Source organism: Columba livia, chromosome 1 (genome assembly GCF_036013475.1).
Source record: "Columba livia isolate bColLiv1 breed racing homer chromosome 1, bColLiv1.pat.W.v2, whole genome shotgun sequence".
Lineage (NCBI taxonomy): Eukaryota > Metazoa > Chordata > Aves > Columbiformes > Columbidae > Columba > Columba livia.
This window is the reverse complement of record NC_088602.1, coordinates 91,998,624-92,020,438: the sequence shown is the minus strand read 5'-3', so window position 1 is coordinate 92,020,438 and position 21,815 is coordinate 91,998,624. Positions and strand designations below refer to the sequence as shown.

Here is a 21,815-nt window from a genome sequence, read left to right as displayed (position 1 = left end):
ATTATTTAAAAATAAACCACAACTTAAATATTGAAAATTAAAGGAATACTCACACTTAAATTGAAAAAAATAGGTTTGGGTTCACTGAGCTTAAAAGGATGATTATAGAAAGGACGTTCTTCCTCCTCTTCATCAGAAACATGGGGTTTGTTCACTATCACATCATCTGTGCTTTGAGCAATCTTCTTGCATTTCTTAAAAAGAGAAAGGGGCAAGGGGGAAGATATGAGAGCTCTGAATAAACCCAGACCTTCCAACCAAAACATACAAAAATAACATTTTTACAAAACAGTGTTTTTCTTTTCCAAAGCAGGAGGTAGAATATAAGTAAACCTTTTAGCAATGTCATCAATATCTGTACTTTTGACATTTTACACACATTATCAAACACCTGCCTAGGTGTGCTAGACACTCATGAAGCAAATAATTTCACAGACGTAACATTTCAGCAGCACACTGTAAAACGTGCTACACAGTGCTAGTTGCAAAATGTGTGTCTAGGGCTGCAACGTTCCAGAGTAGCTACTCACTGGTTGTTTGACATCCCACATAACTAGCATATTGCACTCTGATAGGAATTTCAGTAGAACTCAGAAAACTATTACACAGGAAAATCTAAGAATAATTTCTAATTCCAAATTCCACTGGTAGTGCTGGGACCTAGTCAGAAGCAATGGCATCTCAGATTTCTTCTCCAATATTTTGACACTGGCCAGACATGCGAGATATCCCCAATTCATATTCAACAGGAGTTGAGTATAAAACATCCAGGTGTAATGGGGATACTGCAGTCAAACCTCTGCGGGGGGGAAAATGACATTCTAGAGAGGCTAAAATTTTATTATGAAAAACTCTACACAGATTCTGGTTATCTACACTGAGTGTTTACCAGTAGCAACTAACTTATTCAGCACAACATGTGTTTGAGAACATTATAGTCTAGTGTCATGCTTCTATTACGTCCCCATTCATGAAAAGTATAGGTACAAAGCTTACATGAGATTTGAAGACATCACATTTGAGGAAACAATACCAGCCATCATCTGATTAGATTCTAGTTCAAATTCATGCCATTTTAAGTTAGATCTGTTCATGACCTGACTGCTGGCATTAAGAAGCAAATAGGTAGCTCCGTCTCTAAAAAGCAGAGCGCACTGATGGTTCTGTTCTCATCAGTCCTTTTAAGATTCCTGAACTCTTCTGCACTAAGATGCCTCCCAACAACAACTGAAGCACATTCTTTAGGCAACAGGAAAGGCCTGCACTACTTGGAAAGCTAATCAACCAAAAATATTATCTATAGTTATTAACTGGCTCCTAACTAATTAGAAACAGTGTGTACGGTTTGCAGATTACATTGCAGAGAGGAAAGACAAGGCAGTTAGCTTGGCAAGAAGCTGAGCAGGCTTGGGAAGGGTTCTCCACCTGGACACACTACCACATCATGCAGGCCTGGACTGCTTCTGCAGCCAACTCTGATTCAATAGAACAGGAACGTAGTTCACCAGACTGCCACAGTTGGAAAGGGGAAGGGAAGGAAGGGGCAGGTTTTGGGCTTCCAGATTAGCACCAGCTACACTGGATCTTGGTCAGGTTACATGAACAACCACTTAATGTGTCTGCACAGTGTATCTGTACAATCTCAACTTCTTTACTAACAAGTACTTCTGTTTCCATCAACCCACACACAACTAAGAGATTACTTTTCAGCAATTTGACCTTGCCTAATTTCAGATGTTATTTCCATAAACAGATATTTCAGAACTGTCACACTGATTATACAATTAAAAAAAAAAAAAAGGCAGTACTTTTTTCCCCCAAATTTTCTTCAGTTTCCAGGAAAAAAAAAACATAGGTGGAAATTAGCAAATTTAACTAGGTGGCATTACTGTAGTAAAAGGACAAGAAGGACAAGTATCAAGTTTTTCCCCACAATCAGAACAAAACCATCCCATTTGTAGACTTGGAGTGCAACAGGATAGAACTGCAACAGTAACTCTCTAAAACTATATTAAAGTGCATATTAAAATATACAGAACTATGTGAAGCGGGCAATAGATTTTTAATCCAGCAATAACATTTGACAATGTGAAATTCACTAAGAAATAACATAAATAACTAACAACACAGAAGCAAAAACTAGAAGTGAAAGCTTTTTCTTAACAGGACTGCAAGGTGAACTATGAATTTGTAGAAAATTATAACAGTATCAAAACAAAAAAAAAAAAGCACAAGAACTAGATTTCATGCATTTCCATGGAATTAAATAGCCTGTTTTCAAGACTTAAAAACACTTTTGTAGAGAGTAAGACTTCAAACCACAAGACAGCTTACACACAAACCAAACACAGCTCTCCTTGAAGTCATAAAATCCTCTTTTGCTCATTTTCAGGTTTGATACCGTTGATCTCTCTTACCTCAGTAAGCTCTTTTAGCGTATCTCTTGATGACTTCTGATTAGCTTTGTCATCTTTCTTTTGAGATAATAGAGGCATCAGGCTTGGTGGTAAGGGAACACCAGACTTCGCACACATGGCAGCTGCATTAGCTTTGGCTATTTCAAGTAGCTGAGCCTTGTCTAAAAAAAAAAATTTAGAGAAAAATTATTATTTTTACAAATTACTGTTTTAGTAATAAATAAGCATTTCTAGCAGACTAAACTAATTACAAAGAGAAAACACAAGATTTTTACCCACACTGTGCATTTTTATATCCTGTGAAAATAGCTAAAATTGTACTTAGTTGCTCTGGACTTCTTCAAATTTGCTCTATCCAACAGCCAAGAGAAATTGCAACTTCAGCACAAAGCACAGAAGCCCAAATTATAGCACTCAAAATCTTCCAAAGCCCGGAAGTTCTGATGCTTATTTTACTTCACTGATTCATTCTTGTTTTGGAAATACTGGTTTACTTCTAGACACCCTAAATTCCATACTCTACTTCTTAGCTATCTCTGAAAAGCTTTCAAAGGTCTTGAGGAAGTCCCCCCCTCAAGTCCTCCAGTACATAGCCTGAAAGCTACTTACAACCAAGAGAAAAACATAAGCAAAATGTGCATTTACATAAAATACAACTACAAACAAAACTGTTAATGGAACAGTATTTTGCTTTAACAACAAAAACACATGTGGCCCTATCATAGAAAAAATGAATTAAAATAAGGTATGTCTTATTTGATCTGCTAGTTTGCAAATAAATGAGTTACCACCAACCTAAGCAAGCATACAGCTTTACAAAAATCCTAAAAGGACAATGTTCCTTTACTACTTAGGCAATTAAGCAACAGAAGTATATCGATACAGACTTGTTGCGTAATCAAAGCATGAAGGCCAATTCAGGGACGCTCATTAATTCTCATGTTCTGTACAAAAATACTACTCTGGTAGAGGGGCTTCCATAATGTTATGAGACAGGACTAAAAGGATCAGAACCTGAGGTCCACAACAGGAGGCTTCCTCACACACTGTGCAAGAGCTTGTCTCTCAAAAATCTCATTTCTTCTTTTGTAACTTACTACCTAAGGAAACTTCAAGGCCTCTCTTCCTCTAGTCACAGACAAAAGATATGATTCAATAGCATTTTTTATCTTCTAAGCAGCCAGGTCTGTGAACATATTCAGAAACAAGTCTCCCTTTTCATTAAGTTCTTATCATGGCTAAGAGGAAAAACAGAGTAATGGCAACAAATAAACAAGCATTACAGCTAACAACACAGCTAAGAACTCTCCAACTGGTGCTTACTTTCACATGTCCTTTCATGCCCAATTTGTTCTCAGGAAAACTAGAAATTGTTAAGTTTACAGTACTTGGTCTCTACTAACAATTAGAATGAATAGTATTCCTCAAAACTGCAACAGAGTAGCTTTATATAAAAGCTCTATAACCAAAACGTAACCTGCTGTGAACAGGCTTTCTTCCAAATGGCAAGCATGGATTCAGCTCCACCATATATGTTCCTACTTGAAGTCACTGCCTAAAAGTAACGCACAGAACGACTTCCAAGAAATTCCTTATGAATGCTAAAGATGGGTTAAAATAATACAACCTAGCCATAGAACTACTGAAAATAAAACCATCACTTACCCAAGTCTGTGAGACGTTTAGGTGACCTGACTGAAAACTCTGATGACCTCGACCTACGACGATCAGGTGATCTGCTGTATCTTCTTCTTCCTGAAGATCTGGATCGCCGTAGTCGAATTGGTGACCTACTAGAGCTCCGCCGTCTTCCTCTTGACCTTGATCGCCTTTGACGAATAGGTGTTCGACTCCTGCTCCGTAATCTGAGTGATATTCTACGATCTCTTGAATCTGATCTCCTTCTTCTTCTGTCAGTAGATCTTGATCTATTTCTCTGTGATCTCTTACGCCTGTCTCTTGATAAAGAACGCCGCCTTCTTGATGCTGACCTTGACCTACTCCTCCTTCTGTGCCTTGAACGTGACAATGAGCTAGAACGAGAGCGACGATTAGATTTTGATCTTGATGCTCTTCTCCGTGTTGCTGATCTGGAGCGATTCCGTCTAGAACGAGACTCTGTATCGTATCTCTGCGATCTGCGTTGGGAAGACCTGGAGCGTCTGCTTCTGGACCTCCGTGAAGATTCTTTGTCTGCTGCTTTTTCAATAGATTTGGATCGACTCCTTTGGCGAGCAGTGGACCTCGAGCGTCTACGTCTAGACCTCCGCGAAGACTCTTTGTCCGCTGCTTTTTCAACAGATGTCGATCGACTCCTTTGGTGAGCAGCGGACCTCGAGCGTCTGTGTCTTGACCTCCGCGAAGACTCTTTGTCTGCTGTTTTTTCAACAGATATGGATCTACTGGAACGTCTATGTCTAGATCTCCGTGAAGACTCGTCTGCTGCTTTTTCAACAGATGTGGATCGACTTTTTTGCTGAGTAGGAGATTTTGAGTGTCTGCTTATAGACCTTCGTGGAGACTCCTTGTCAGATGCTTTATCAACAGATTTGGATCTAGATTTTTCACGTTCAGAAGACTCAGAACGCCTACTTTCAGCTATAAAGGAAGAGTCCTGTTCCTCCGACCTCTCAAGAGGCATAGAATCCTGCTTATCTTCGTCTTCCAAAGAGGGCTCTGCATCCTCACCCTCTTCACCACTGGAAGACCCAGACTCGTGCTCATCTGACGATGAAGAGTCTCTTTGTTCAGCTGTCAAGGAGGGTTCCACATCATCTGCTTCTTCACCAGTGGTAGACCTCGATTCATGCCCATCAGGGGATGTGGAACCTCTGTGTTCAGTTGTCAAAGACTGCTCCATATCCTCTGCTTCTTCACCAGTGGTAGATCTTGACTCACGCTCATCTGATGATGTGGAATCTCTTCGTTCAGCTGTCAACGGTTCCATATCCTCCGCATCTTCACCAGTGGTAGACCTCGACTCATGTTCATCTGAGGATGTGGAGTGTCTACGTTCAGCTGTCAAAGACAGCTCCTGATCCTCTGCTTCTTCACCAGTAGTTGACCTTGACTCACGTCCATCAGGAGACACAGACCGTCTATGTTCAGCTGCCAAAGAAGAATCTAAATCCTCTGCTTCTTCACCAGTTGTAGACCTTGACTCGCGGTCATCAGAAGATGTGGAGTGTCTACGTTCAGCTGTAAAAGAGGTCTCCCCATCTTCTACATCTTCACCAGCAGTAGACCTTGACTCATGCTCATCAGAGGACATGGAGTCTCTTCGTTCAGCTGTCAAGGAGGGTTCTGCATCCTCTACCTCTTCCCCAGCAGAAGACCTTGACTCATGCTCATCAGAAGACACAGAGCATCTACGTTCCGTTGTCAAAGGCTGCTCCAGATACTCTCCTTCTTCACCAATGCTAGATCTTGACTCATGTTCATCAGGGGACATGGAGTGCCTGCGTTCAGATGTCAAAGAGGGCTCCACATCATCCATTTCTTCATCTATGGTAGATTTCTGGTCATGGTCCTCAGGGGACACAGATCGTCTGTGTTCAGAAGTCAAAGAGGACTCTAGACCCTCTTCCTCCATGGGAGATTGCAGCTCAGGACCTTCCTGATACGAGGATGTGGAATGTCTACATTCAGATACCAAAGGGGGCTCTAGATCTCCAGTTTCTTCACCAGGGCCAGATTTCCCTCTGTAGCCATCAGGGGACATGAAGCACCCACTTTCAGGAATTAAAGAAGGCATTGCATCATTCATTTTTTCAACAGGAGTAGATTTCAACTCACTGTCATCTGGGGACATGGAAGCTGTATCATTTAGTGCCAAGGGTTCAAGACTGCCAACTTTTCTCAACTCCTGGCCATCAGGCGATGCTGCATGTTCATTTTCAGGTGTTGGAGAAAGCTCTTGCTCATCTGCTTTTTGGACAGTGGTGAATCTTACCTCCTGGCTCTCAAAAGACATAACATGGTCATTTTCACGTATCAAAGAAGAATCCATATTCTCTGTTTTCTCTGCATGAGTCAATCTTGATTCATACTCTTCAGGAGACAGAGCACGTTCATTTTCAGATGTCAGAGAAGGCTCCCTAGCCTCTACCTTTTCAGCAGGGCTAGACTGCAGCTCCTGACTTTCAGGTGACATGGTACATTCACCTTCAGACAACGACAGCTCCTGCACCTCTGTTTTTCCAACAACAGTAGACTGCAACTCCTGGCTATCAGTGGACGTTGAACTTTCGCTTTCAGATGTTTCAGAATGTTCCTCCGTTTCTTCTTTTTCAAGAGGACTGGATCTCAAATCACGGCCCTCCGGGGATACAGCGTATTCATTTTCAGACAGCAAAGAACGCTCCTGCACCTCTGTTTTCTCAGTAACAGCAGAGAGCAACTCCTGACCTTCAGGGTATGCAGCATATTGACTGTCCGATATTAGTGAAGGCTCCTGCATGACTGTTTTTTCAGCACTGGTAGACCGTAATCCTTGGCCTTCAGGGAAGATGGTATATCCACTGTCAGATATAAGAGAAGGCTCCTGCACCCCTTTTTCAGCTGGGCTGGCTGGCATCTCTTGGCCCTCAGGAGATACAGCATACTCATTTTCAGACAGCAGAGAATACTCCTGTACCTCTGTTTTTTCGGCACAGGAAGGTGGCAATTCGTGACTTTCAGAAGACACAGCATATTCATTGCCAGGTACTACAGAAGCCTCCTGTACCTCTACCTTTTCAGGAGAGCTAGATCTCAACTCATATTCATTTTTGGACATCAGAACAAGCTCTTGCATTTCTATCTTTTCAACAGGGAGTGACGGCAACTCCTGGTTCTCAATGGACAACGAAGACGTTCCTTCAGACATCCGATAAAGTTGCCGCATCTCTGTTTTATCAGCAGGAGTTGATGTCAACTCCGGGTCATCAAGCGCTATTGTGTATTCGTTTTCAGATATTTGAGAAGGCTCCTCTACCTCAGCTTTCTGAAAAGGAGTGGATGTCAGCTCATGATCATCAGAAGAAACAGAACATCTGCTTTCCAGTATCAGAGGTGGCTCCTGCACCTGTATTTCTTCCTCATAGGCAGATCTCAACTTGTGGCCATCAGGGGATGCAATGCATTTCAGTTCAGAGGGCAAAGATGACTTTCGCACCTCTACTTCTTCAGCAGGGATAGGTCTCAATTCATTACTATCAGACAAGACGAGAAGTCCACCTTCAGATGTCAGAGAAGTCACTGGGGCCTGTGGTTTTTCAGTAGGTGCACTTACTGGTTCACAAATAACAGCAGACTTGGAGAACTCACTTTGCAGTGGGAGAGATTTCTGTATTTCAATTTTTTCAACTGCAGTGGATGTCAATTCATACCCTTCAGGGAAGACGGAACACCTAAGCTCAGATGCCATTGACAATTCTGCACCTTCTGTCTTCTCCAAGTAATTCTGTTTCAATTTATGGCCATCATGGCACACAGAAATTCCACTTTCGGACATCAAGAAAGATCCCGCACCTTCTGTTTTTCCAGCAGGCAGGTATCTCAATTCATGCACTTCAGAAGATTCAGAGCTGTCAATTTCAATTACTTGTGAGTGTGCTGGACCATCTAAATCTTTTTCAACGGACAATCTGGACTCATGAACTTCAGAAGACTTGTGGCTCTGGCCTATAGTTGTCAATACAACCTCCTGCGCTTTTTGAAAAGCTGACAGTGAATTCAGGTCATCTGAGATCTCAACAGGACCACACACGGATGTCAGGGAAACATCTGGAGCTTTTCCCGTTTCAACAGATAAAGATCTGTGTTCGTTTCCATCAGGTGACTTAAAGGAGCCACTTTCAGACATCAACAGAGGCTCCTCTATTTGTCCAGCAAAGCTGGATCCTGACTCATGTTCAACAGGAGACTTGAAGCATTCACTGTCAGAAATCAGAGAAGGCTCCTGCACCTGGCCCTCTTCAACAGGCAAGGAGGCTGACTCACACACATTAGGGAATGCAGAGCATGTAACATCAAGCACTGGAGATGATTTTTGAGTCTCTACTGTTTCAAAAGACCTTGACTCAAGACTGTCAGTCAACTTAGAAGGTTCACTTTCACGTACTTGCAAAAACTCCTGAAGCTCTGTTTTTTCAGCGGGCATGTGTCTCAATTCATGAGCATCAGACACGTCAGAAAGTACATTTTCAGGCACCAGCAAAGATCCCTGAACCTCTATTTTTCCAGAGGACAAGGAGGTCGTCTTGTAATCATCAGAAGATACAGAGCATCCCCTTTCAAGTGTCAGAAGAGGATCTGGGCCCTCTACTTCTTTGAGAGATCTCAACTCATTTTCATGGGAAGCGGAGAGCTGAAATTCTGTTACCAAAGAAGTTTCTGAATCTCCTCCTTTTTCAACAGATGAGGATCTTGACTTGGGTGTGGAATACGCAAGTTCAGGCAATGATGAAGACTCCAGAGCCACTGCTTTTTCAGCCGATCCATTTTCAGATGTCAGAGAGAGCTCTGAAACCTGTGCTTTTTCCACAGGCATGGACCTCAATTCCTGGTCATCTGAGGTCTTAGAGCTATCAAGTTCAGACATCACAGAAGGCTGCAGACCCATTGTTTGTTCAGATGAGGAGCTTTTTTCAAGACCATCAAAAGTTTTGGAAAATCCACTTCCAGATGCTGGCGGAAGCTCCGGACCATTTACTGTTTCAACAGGCAAAGCTACTGACATAGGACCATTAGAGAATTTGGAGGAGCAGCTTTCACTTGCAGAAGATGGTTCAGGAACATCTTTTTCAAGACATACGGTTGACTCCTGAGGTTCAGAAGACTCCACATGCTTGCTACTGCACTTTACTGAAGATAACTTACTCTCTTTTTTTTCTATAGATTTGGACCTTGACTTAACACTATCAGAGGACTTGGACCGTTTCCGTTTGGATTTTTTTGAAGATTCCTTACGCTTTTTTTCAACAGACCTAGATCTAGACTTATAACGTTCAGAAGACTTTGAGCGGCGGCGCTTAGATTTTCGCGAGGACTCCTTCTTTTTTTCCACTGATTTGGATCTAGACTTGTAACGGTCAGACGACTTTGAGCGCTGACGTTTAGACTTCCGTGATGATTGCTTTCGATCTCTTTTTTCTACTGATCTGGATCTAGACTTGTAACGGTCAGAGGACTTCGAGCGCTGACGTTTAGACCTCCGCAGAGATGTCTTCCGACCTCTCTTCTCAAGAGATCTTGACCTAGATTTTGAACGATCAGAGGAACCAGACCCTCTGTGCCTGAACCTCCACGAGTATTCTTTGCCCCCTCTCTTTTCTGAAGACCTGGATCTAGATTTAGAACGGTCAGAGGACCTGGAACGTCTGCGGCGGGATCTCCAAGGAGACAACCTGCTCCCCCTCTTTTCCACTGACCGTGATTTAGACCTGTAGCAGTCAGATGACCTGGAACGTCTGCGACCAGATCTTCGAGAAGACAGTCGCTTTTCCACTGACCTGGACTTAGACCTGTAGCGGTCAGAGGACCTGGAACGTCTGCGACCAGATCTTCGAGAGGACAGTCGCTTTTCCACTGACCGTGATTTAGACCTGTAGCGGTCAGAGGACCTGGAACGTCTGCGCCCAGATCTTCGAGAAGACAGTCGCTTTTCCACTGACCTGGACTTAGATCTGTAACGGTCAGAAGACCTGGAATGTCTGCGTCCAGATCTTCTAGAGGACAGTCGAATTTCCACCGACCTTGACTTAGATCTGTAGCGGTCAGAAGACCTGGAACGTCTACGTCTGGACCTTCGGGAAGACAGTCGCTTTTCCACTGATCTGGATTTAGACCTGTAGCGGTCAGATGACCTGGAACGTCTGCGTCTGGATCTCCCAGAGGACAATCGGCTCCCTCTCTTTTCTGCTGATCTGGATTTAGACCTGTAATGATCAGATGACCTGGAACGTCTGCGTCTGGACCTCCGTGAAGACACTCTTCTCTCTCTCTTCTCCACAGATGGGGATCTAGATTTGGAATGCTTTTTTCTGGAATCTGAATAGTTTCTGCTCCTAGAACGTGCTCTTTTGGAGGTCAAACGCCTGGAAGTAGAACGCGACCGTGATTTTTTCTTCCGCTTCCTAGACCTGGACTGAGACTTGGAGCGACTCCTTTTTTGTTTCTTTGCATCATGTTTTTTATCACTGCTTCTATGGCTGCTTTTTTCAATAACCTTCTCAAGTCTCATCAGAGTCTCCTTCATTCGTGCCGCCACATCAGGTTGCACATCAGATGTTTCTGAATCTCTTTTCTCTGACTCCTCTTCTGGAGTTGCTTCTTTGACAGCCTCAGCCTCTGGAATGACTTCAGACTGGCTTGTCTCTGCTGCAAGCACAGGAACTCCTGTAACAGTCTCAGGTGCTAAAGCTGCTTCCAAATCTTTTGTCTCTGCCTCCAAACCCACAGCTGCTTCTGCATCTTTCAGCTCTACAGTCTCAGGAAAAGGTGCTGTTTCCAAATCTTTTGTTTCTGTCACATGAGCTGGAGCTGCTTCCAATTGTTCAGTCCCTGCTGAATCTTTTTCACCTGCTGCATGTGAAGAACTAAAAACTGTTTCTGTTATTAAAGACTCAGATGCTGAAATTTGCTCTGCATCTTTCTCAACCACTATCTTGCATTCCTGAGCTTGACCAAGAACTCTCATATCCTCCATTTGTTGACTCTGTACCCCTTCTGCATACTGTACTTCTGCTGCCACTTCACGTTCCAGCATTGTTTCTGGATCTTTCACATCCCCTGGTTTGGGAACTGCATCAGAAGTTTCAATTTCAGCAGTAGTCAATATTTCCGGAGCTGCTTCTGTACTCTTCCATTCTGCAGCAGGTTTTGCTTCTAGAACTGCTTGCAAATGTTCTTGCTTTTCAGTGTGCAAAGCTTCTGGAACAGCTTCTGAAGCATAACCTAAAACATTCATCACTCCCACATCTCCAGACTCTCGAGAAGTTTCCAAACCTTGGATATCCATGTGTACCTCAGACTCTTCAACTGTTTCAGAACCTTTCACCTCTACTGTTGCAGACAAATCTTTTAAATCGGTGAGTGAAGGCTCATTTTTTGGTGTGCTTTCCCTCCTGGTTGCAATTGCATATTCTGCAGCAGGTCCCTGAGTTCTCACATCTGTCAAAATATTGGATTCCAGAGTTCCTTTCAAGTTTCTCCCTTCTGTTGTTATTTCTGATGTCATTGTTTTTTCTTCCACTCCAGAGAAAGACTCTAATACTGTTTCTGAATGACCTACTATTTGTTCCTGTGCAGATTTTGAACTCGTTTCTGAAGTTTGTACCATCACTGTTTGCACAGGTTCTAGCACTGCTTCTTGGCTCCCCACCTCTGCTTTGTTTGGATACTCTGGAGCAACATCAGAGTGCCTGATCTCTCTAACCACCTCAGACGCCAATGTTCTTTCCAACCCTTGCATTAGCGTCCTTGTTTCAGCCATTTCCAAATTTTTCATGTGTAAGGGTGAAGTTTTCAATTGTGCTTCCACATCTTTTACCTCTGAAACTGCCTCAACTTCGGATGAGTTGTCTAAACCTTTCACTTCTACACTGGCAGAACTGGTAGCTAGTTCAGAATCCCTTATGTCCCCTACAACCTCAGTTTGTGAAGTTCTTGTATGTGTCACGACCTGAGACTGTGAAACAATGGATTTCTTTGTTGTGCTTGCACCAAGAGGTTCTGCACCTGTTTCAGCATGTTTTGGTTCTCTCTCTGTTGTGGTTTTCAAATGCATACCTCCTAATGCCTCAAACTCTCTAACTGGTGCTATACTTGCACGTGCAACCACAGATTCAGGAGTCCTTTCTGACCTTTCTTCTAAGGTAAAAACTCCTGGACTTGCTTCCAAGACTTTGTCACCTGTTCTGGCTTCAGAAAGCACATTTTCTCTTGCAACTGCAAGGGTTCCAGGCTGCAAGACTGCTTCCAAAGCTTGTATATTTGCCATACCTACAGATGCTGGATCTCCTAAACCTCTCACACCTTTCATGTGCAGATGTGATAATGTAGTCTTCATCTCTGCCCTAGCTGTACCAAGGTCTGCTTCTGAAGCTTTCCTTTCTGTCTCTGCCACAGGTCTTACAGTTGTTTCTAAATTCTTCACCAGTCTTACATATCTGGCTTGCATAGCTAGGAGACGAGCACCTGAGCCTGCTTCTATTCCTGCTATGCTATCTAGATTTATTTCTGAACTTTTTGACACCACTGATGAACCTGGACCTTTCCTATCTTTCTGCCAAGACAGCGGAGTCACTTCCAAACCTCTCACATTTGATTCACGCTCCTCTGGTTGTCTCAGTAATGAAGTACCTTCTGAATCTTTTGCCTCTATTACAGCTACAGGCTTGAGAGTAGATTCTGAAATTTGGGAAGCATTAGTATTTTCCAGTTGCAGAGTAGCCTGACTTGTTTCTCGATCTTTTATTCCTGTTAGTGCTGCAACATCCACAGTTGCTCGTGGACCTTTAAAACTCTCCACCATCTGAATGCCTGGAGTTGTTTGAGGAAAGGTCTGCCCAACTGCAACAGGCTGTAAAGTTGCTCTTAAATCTTTTGCCTCTGCAACTACATTCACATCTTTCGATTCTGCTGAAACTGCAGATTGCTGTGTTCTATCCACATTTCCTGTTTCAGTCAAGATTGATGCATTCAGCACTGATGCAGGATCAGTGGTACCTTCCACACCTTTAACTACTTCAACCTGCAGACATTCTTGAGCTGCTTTGATATCTGTTGCTTTAACACCCAGAGGTTCTATGATTGTTTCCGAAGTTTTTGCCTTCACTACAGCAACCGGCTGAAGAGCTTCTTCCATGTGCACAGAGCTTCTAGCTGGTTCAATATCCTTCACTTTTGTAACAGCTCCTGGTTCCAGAGGTATTTTGGCACTTTTTGTTTCCACTTGGGTCACAGCAGTTGCTGCAGGTATTTCTAAAGGACGTTGCAGAGATACATCTGCCTTCAAGACACCCGAACTCTCCACAGTGCTGCATTGCATTACTCTCAAATTATCGGATGTAATTGAGGGCTTCAGGGTTGTCTCCAAAGGTCTGCTCACACCCCCTAATTCCAACAATCTTTCCACATTTCCCATATGCATACATTTTTCAGTTGCTTCTGGAATTTTCACTTCTTCCACAGCCACAGCCATGTGAGCTACTTTCACAGTATTCAGATCTGCCTGATTTGCAGATTCAGGAATTGTTGTCACATCACTTGCCAAAGTCACAGATTCTGAAATCGCTTCTAATACTTTTGCTCCTCCCTGTGCCACAGACTGTAGAGATGTGTCTGAATATTTCAACACCTCCATGGTTTCAGACTCAGGAGCTGTATCCAAAGCTTGTACTTGCCCAGTGCCTTTAGATTTCAGAATAACTTCTGAACCTTTTAGTGCTTCTGTTACCTCTGAAGGTAGAGTTGCTGCTGAATCTTTCTGAATTTCAGATTTATTGGTTACTCCCAACGGGATGCTAGATGAAGTATCATTTCCAGTATCAACAAGAACACCCTTTTCACTCACATTAATAGCTCTAAGATAAATAGTTTCATGAGACTGTTTAATTTGTTCTTCTCTAGTGCAAATTTCAGTTTGAGTTATACTAGCATTTTCTTGGATACCAGATTGGCTGCCCTCTAAATTAAGTGGAGGATTTGTTGCACACAAAGTCCCCTTCTCACTTCCAAGATTTTCTGTAGATTGCTGAGAATCAGTTCTTAAATCAGAAACAAGTCCTGCAGCTTGCCTATCAAGCTCCTCATTTGCTTTTAAGGACAGTTCTTCTGGCTGCACGTGGACAGCCGGATCCGTATCTCCAAATCCTCCATGCTGTACACTCAATTTGGAGCTTGATTTCTCTGGTATCAAGTGAGAAACAGGCTGCAAATCTCCATGATCTCCATGACGTGTACTCAACTTTGACTCCTTCGGCTGCTTTTTATGCTTTTTCTCTTTCTTCCTTTTCTTCTTCTTTTTCTTCTTCTTCTTGCTTTTGTGTTTCTTGTTCTTCTTTGATTTTTTCTTAGGAATTTCATCTTCACCAGTAGAGCTTCTTTTTGTAGACTTAGTACTACTTTTCACAGTATTTTTGTCTACATCTAGAAAAAATGATATTTTCATTGTCAACATTATTAAAACTGCATTTTAAAAATTCTTTTAGACTAGTGACCAAGTACATGGACAGAGATACAAAAAATTCAATCTTGAAACCCATGCCTTCTTTACTAAACTACCATACACAAATAGCACACACTCCCTTTTTCAGCCCTCTTACCCTCCCTCTCAGGAGTCACTTTAAGTAAAAATAAGTTAATTTCTTTCAAAAAGTTAACAGAATCTTCTTGATCAGCAACACAGTTCCAGTAGGAACATGACTCTTTGCAAGAACTAGTTGTATATAGTTATACCCATTTTCAACTGGGCAGTGCACTCTTCCAGGAGGCTGGAGATGTGCTTTTAAAGTAAATCAAGATGCACGTGGAAATGAAACAACTCCTCCTGATTTCCAGGCCAATTATCTACAGAGTGGCATGCTTATTGTACAAAATGTGGCTGTGCTGTTATTCCTTACAATGCTTTAACTTCTGAGTAAGCTTAATACTACTAATGTGTTAGAATTATCTAAATGCATGAAGTTCCTCAATAAGTTCTTCAAACAAATTTGGGGAAACAGCATCTATTTCACCAATTCTAAACAACGTTCAAGGCACTGCAGGCCACCAGCTGCTCAGACTGGACGCAGTTGCCACAAGCAACTGCAAACCTTCAATTGTTCGATGGAGCTTTTGCTTCAAACAAGAAAGTAACTAATACATTCAAGTGACTGCAGGGACAATCACTGAGAAGGGAAGGAAAGAGGAAGACTGAGGTTTCAATCACCTGTGATGCATCCATATGTCCTAAGGGAACTGGCAGCTGAAACTGCAAAGCCACTATCCATCATAGTTGAGAAGTTGTGGCAGTTCAGTTAAGTTCTCACTGACTGGAAAAGGGGAATCATAACCCCCATTTTTATAAAGGGAAAAAAGCAATACCTGGGGGACTACAGGCCAGTTAGTTTCACCTCTGTGCCCAACAAGATCATGGAGCAGATCCCCCTGGAAACTACACAAAGGCACATGAAAAATAAGGTGGTTCCTTGATTGGTAACAGCCAGTGTGGCTTCACCAAGGGCAAATCACACCTGGAAAAAATCAGTGGCCTTCTACAATGGGGTTACAGCATTGGTGGATATGGGAAGAACAACTGACATAATCTACCTGAACTTGTGCAAAGTATCTGATGCTGTCCCACACAACATCCTAGTCTCTAAATGGGAAACACATGGCTTCAACAGATGTTCCACTCAGTGAAAAGAAATTGTCTGGATGGCTGCCCTCAAAGAGTTGTGATAAGCAGTGTTCCTCACGGGTCAGTAGTGGGACCAGTGCTATTTAGTATCTTTGTCAGTGACATGGACGGCAGGACCAAGAGCACCCTCAGCAAGTTTGCCAATTACACCAAGCTGTGTAGTGCAGCCAATGTGCTGGAGGGAAGGGATGCCATCCAGAGGGACCTGGACAAGCTTGAGAAGTGGGCCCACGTGAACTTCATGAAGTTCCACAAGGCAAAGTGCAAGGTCCTGCATATGGATTGGGGCAATCCCAAGCACAAACACAGGCTGGGTGGAAAATGGATTGAGAGCAGCCCTGAGGAAAAGGACTTGGGTATGTTGCTTGATGAGAAGTTCAACGTGACAGGACAATGTGCACTTGCAGCCCAGAAAGCCAACTGTATCCTGAGCTGCATCAAAACAAGCATGACCAGCAGGTCAAGGGAAGTGATTGTCTACCTCTACTTTTGAGAGACCCCACCTGCAGTACTGTGTTCAGCTCTAGGGCCCACAACACAAGAAAGACATGGACCTGTTGGAGAGGGTCCAGAGGAATCCACAAAGATGATCAGAGGGCTGGAGCACTTCTCCTCTGAAGACAGGCTGAGAGAGTTGGGGTTGTTCTGCCTGGAGAAGAGGAGGCTCCAGGGAGACCTTATAGCAGCCTTCCAGTACCTAAAGGGGGGCTACTGGAAAGATGGGAAGGGTCTTACAAGGGCATGTAGTAACAGGACAAGGCATAATGGCTTTAAACTGAAACAAAGCAGATTTGGATTAGATGTAAGGAAGAAATTCTTCACCATGAAGATGGTTAGACACTTGAATAGGTTGCCCAGAGAAGCTGTGGATGCTCCATCCCTGGAAGCATTCAAGGCCAGGCTGGACAGGGATTTGAGCAACCTGGTCTAGTGGAAGGTGTCCCTGCCCACAGCAGGGGGGTCAGAACTAAAGATCTTTATGTCCCTTCCAACCCAAACCATTCTGTGATTCTTTTAATTCTACACCTCACTTCCCTCTGAATTTAACCTGTGTTAGGTTCTTACCCTTCTTTGGATCTAGTGTCATGTTTTCACGAGAAAGGCACTTGTATTAAAAGCAGCTTCTGATAATACAGCTCATATTTAACAAGTTATTAAGTCCACTTCTATGTTAGCTTCAATTATTATATTTATACTGGCCAGCGCAGTAAGAGGCATTCTCCAATTATAATCTTGGCTATGATTACAAAACATCCTCTTTCAAGTAAACAATGCAAAATAATTCAAAAGTTGTCGGTAACTGCAACATTAGTAAATTAACATGACTTATGATTCCATAGATAAGTATCTCAGCCAGCTTTAAGCTCACACTTTTTTATGGAATAAACAGCTTAACAAAAAAAACAGCGTTTCCATCAACATTGTTGTGAATGCAATGAAAGAGGACAATGAAGCAGAGTCAAATGACCTTTTCTAAACAACATTTTCACATAATTTCCATCGTTCAACAGCAACGTTAACTCCTTTCCAGATATGAGTAGTGGGAACATTTACCTTAGGTTAAGTTTATTAACTTCCACGTCAATAGGTCTCACTTATTACCATGTTCGCTCATCTCATTTGTTCATAACAGAAGAACAAAAATTTTAAAAAATTAAATAATAAAAATAAGCAAAAAACACAAAAAAACAACACAGGAGACAGCCTAACCTGTAAAGTGCTGCCTGTAGAGCGTAAGTGAAAGACTGTTGAAAACGCTCGAGGGAAATAAGCCACTGTATATAAAAGAAGGAAAAAGCAAACAAATTCTATGCTGCCCCTTAAAAAAAATTACTCTGGAACTATACTTACCAAGCACATAGTAGTGACCCATGTTTCAACTCCAAAAAATTACAATGCAGTAATGAAAGCCTTCATATCAGTAACTCTCACGATTGAGAAATTTTACAAAAAGCACTAGTCCCATAAGAAGGGATACTTGTAGGCAATTTTTTGGCAAAATAAATCCAGTATTTTATTGAAGTTATTTATTGAAGTTATGAGATTGCTACATAAAATATCTTAACCTTGGGAAGATTACAATCTGTGTATCTACACTTTAAAGATAAGTGCATTATTCACTTTAAAACAACAAAGCATCTTACTCTTACAGATTAACCATGTAGTTCTGAATTCTAATAAATGATTTTTAGAAATAATCTTGCAAACCAATCCAAAACAACACAATAAACAATGCTTCTATCCACCAGTACCAGCTCTGTTAGTAAGAACTGCTCATTGAGACCCTGAAGCAGGCATATCTAAAATAAAGCACAATTATATGTATGGATATTATTTATATGTTTTAACATTACTGTAGCTGAAATAAAAATAATTTTTTCATAATGCTTTTATGAAATAATGCTTCAGTAATGCTTTTATATCAGAACCAGATTCAATTTTTAAATTATGTATTTCTCTTTCCATCTTATGGTTGTAAATCACACTAAAAAAAAGAATACTTAATGAACATTACAATAAACATACAACTTGTCAGATAAAGGTCACTGAGAGGAGCAGTACTGAAAAGTACTTTTTCATCTCTATAAAACTGATTCAATTTTAAGCACTATGACAACCTTCTTAAACAAGAACATATTTGCCAAATGTGTTTTCATTTACCTGATTTGCACTGCAGCTCTGTATCAATGGCTCCAGAGAGCACTTCCTCTATTTTCTGCACTATCTGATCATTCTGACGACTCCCAGCACCAGCAACAGTGTCATCTGAAGGGTTGGCTTGCTCAGCTGGGATTGTGTCACCATTGGGTTGGCCTTCTACCTTTCCACTAACCAAGAAAAATATCAACTTAATACAAGCAATTTTGAGCCTTTTTTGATTTTTTAAATTCATAAGCATTTATTACACTCAACCCTTCAAAACAGTATTTTAGCCTCCTGAAGAAGCCATGCTTTTAGCCAAACATCTAGCTTTTGATTAGTTTTCACTTATTCACAACAGAACATGTTGTGACAACCGAATATTAAAGCACAAGTGACGAAAACATAATCTCGAATATAAACACTGTCCCCACGCTTTCTGTAAGAACTTGCACAGGCTCCCCTCATAAAATAAGCACCCAGCACTCACTTTTCTCCAGCAGATTTTCCTTACTTTGTGAGATAAGGCTGGGGAAAACCTAGGCAAGCTTAAACGTAATAAAACAAATCACACAGACGCTCGCCCCTTCCCCTCTTGCAGCAACGCAGCAGAACAAGAGGGAAAACCCGTGAGTGGAAAGGGGTGCGCGTCCGCCAGGAGACAACGCGCGCGTGCGTGCGTCCGTCCGACTGCCCCTCCCCCTCCCCCCCCCGGCATGTTTTCGCTCAAGGCGCTCGCAAGGGCGCGAGCCCCCTGTCCCCGCCACGCTGACACCGAAACGACCCGCAAAGAGCCCCGGGCCCCGTCCCGTCCCGTCCCCCTCCGTCCCGAGGCGGGGCCCGCGCACTTTCCCCCGCCAGCGCACCCCTCCTCTCCCCGCGCACTAGGCCTCGGCTCCAGCGCGGCTGCGTCGCCCTCCCCCGCCACCCCGGGCAGGCTCGTTACCCGCTGTGCTGCTGCTGCTGCTCTTCCTGGATCTCCCGGAATTTGCTAACCACAAAGGACCGAAAGATCTGCTCGATATTAGTCGCCATGACAGCTATACCGCACCGGGGAACCCCCCTCCCCCACACCGCCTCTCTCCGCTTTCCTTCTGGCCGAGACGCGAGGCCTCCAGTATCCCACAAACCACCGCCGCAACTAGAGGCCGAGGGCCCTTGCTGACGTCCTCACTATATGCCCTCTCGCCATTGGCTACCCCCTAACAGATGACGTCGCCGGGGAGGGTGGAGCGATTCAGGCCTCCGGGCGGCCGCTCTAGCGCTGTGTAAAAGCCATAGAGCGCCAGTCCCCGTCTGGCTTCCGGGAGGGGGGGAGGGGGAAGAAGTCTCGTGTCTCGAGGAAGCTCGCTGCTCCCCCCTCCCCCCCGCAGGAGCGCGCGGCGCCGCCATGTTGTTGCACTCGCCCCCGCCCTCCCCACCCCACCGGCCGCGCGCGCCTCCCGGCGGCTTCCCCCCCCCCCCCCCCCGCCTCCCGCGACAGGCAAAGCCCCAGCGGGCCGTCCTGCGCCCCCCCTGCCCCCCCGCCTTCCCGCCGCCGGGTGAAACCGTTAACTGCCGTTCTGCCCCCACACCGACACCACATACACACGCCGTTCCCGGCCCCTCTCGCGCCCCATACACCCAAAAGCTGCTCCTGAGCCACGGGGAGACCGGAGAGGGACAGAAGGTGGAGTGGGAGCAGGGTACCATCGTGCCCGGTGACCGCCGGTCCCTTCGGCCTCGTCCGCGTCCCGTTCCCCCCCACCACGCACACCGCCTCTCCCCCTTTTTCCCCCGTCGCGATCGCGGCCGCCGCCGGGGCCCCGAAAGTGTCTGGGCCTCCCCGAGAGGAGCCCGGCGTCCGGCACTCACCTCGCCGTGGGCCCGAGCGGCTGTGGCGGCGGCGGGGCCATGGTGGGCTGAAGCGTGTGGCTGTGCGTGCCGGCGGGCTCGGGGCCGCTGGGGGTGGGTGGGAGCGATGCCATTGGTCTCCATGGAGCGGGGGCCAAGCCCCGTGTGCCGAGCGCAGGCAGCGCCTAGCGGGGGGGCCTGCCGGCGCGCGAGTGCCGCATCACAGGGCCGGCGCGGCGCTGCCCTCCTCCCTCACTTACCGAGCGGTTCCATGCGAAACGCGCCCTGCCCCCTCCGCCGGGCGAGCGGGCGAGCCCGGCTGCGACACGCACGTGTGCTCCGGGGCTGCCGGCGGGGCGCGGGCGGGCGCCCGGCGAGATGGGGCGGGGGGGGGGGGGGAAATTAAAAGGAACAAAGGAAGACGAGGAAAACGCCGCCGCCGTGAAAAAATAAATGACAGCTGAGGGAAAGCCGGCCTCAGCCCACCTGCAAAGTCGTGTCTTCTGCGAGGTGCTTCGCTGAAACCAAAGTCAATTTAAGCCGGGGGGGGGATGTCGTCCCTTCCTGATGCCCCCAAACCAATTCTCAACTTTGTGTAAAAATAAGACTTTGCCATCTTCGGTCTTGTAAAGCCGGGTAACCTTACAACTCTTGCCTCGTAGGGTTTCTTCTTGTGTCACGAAGTAACTTAGGGGGGTTTAGTAAACCTGAAATAAATTTAAAATACCCCAAAACCTAGATATAACCATTTCATTGCTGCTGGGGTCTTTATTTGCAACATCAGCCTCAACTGCAATGTGGTTGAATAATCACATTGCAAGACCCTTTAAAAGCAGCGTTGTTCTTTACTGTGCATTGCTGGGATGTGTGGTGCCTTAATATTAACCTTGGGAAAATAATGGATTTGATACGTGGGTCGATTTGCTTACAATGTCTCAGTCAATTTATTACATTTATAATATAAAGCAGCTACATTTTAAGAGGGGCTTTCACAAATAACCTGCACCTTCCATGCCATGCCAACATTGACAAGTTTTAGATCTTACCAACAGTGTATCTAATTTCTGGTATTCAATGAGCTAAAGACTGAGAATGTTTCACTTGAACAATTTCAGACATATTTAGGTTCCCCTGATGCCAATGGCCTTGCCTAGACCAGGCACGTTTGTACCCAGAAACAAGTTGTGATATTCTACATAGGCCTAAGGTTACTAGCAGGGGGCCTAACAACAAAGCTGCGAAGGCTGAAGCACCATATAATCGTAACCTACACCTTCCAAAAATCCTCCAGCTCTCCTCGAGGGAACAGTGGGTTTGACTGGTGTAATTTAGCCCATGTTAGGAGTTTCAGGCAGAAAAGATGTTCCAGGCAGGGATCGCACCTCCAATGGAGGCTGGGGGCACCCACACCACCAACCTGCCCACCTGCAGGAGAGGGACCTTCTCCAACCACAGTTAATTGATTCCAAGGAGCTTAGCTACATTGATATCCCTACCAGCGTAGGCCTCCACCTATACAAGGAAAACCATGAACAAAGGTG

At 44.4% G+C, this 21,815-nt stretch overlaps 1 protein-coding gene across 5 annotated transcripts in view; it reads right to left on the bottom strand.

The window, feature by feature from the left end:
* Positions 1–20,554, bottom strand: part of SON (SON DNA and RNA binding protein) — a 42,437-nt gene extending 21,883 nt beyond the window's left edge. For 2 of the 5 annotated variants that reach the window (XR_010473377.1, XR_010473378.1), the window contains exons 1-5: positions 20,296–20,554; positions 18,463–18,629; positions 4,083–14,549; positions 2,418–2,578; positions 54–194 (exon numbers count right to left, since the gene is read on the bottom strand). Coding sequence is in view for 3 of the 5 variants with exons in the window: in XM_065066778.1 (XP_064922850.1) it covers positions 54–194; positions 2,418–2,578; positions 4,083–14,549; positions 18,463–18,629; positions 20,296–20,408 (11,049 nt within the window). In the remaining 2 variants the exon portion in view is untranslated. Of the gene's footprint in view, positions 1–53; positions 195–2,417; positions 2,579–4,082; positions 14,550–18,462; positions 18,630–19,387; positions 19,635–20,295 lie in introns of those variants that run through there. The other 3 variants (XM_065066778.1, XM_065066786.1, XM_065066803.1) reach the window with 3 other exon arrangements.
* Positions 20,555–21,815: the final 1,261 nt, after the last annotated feature.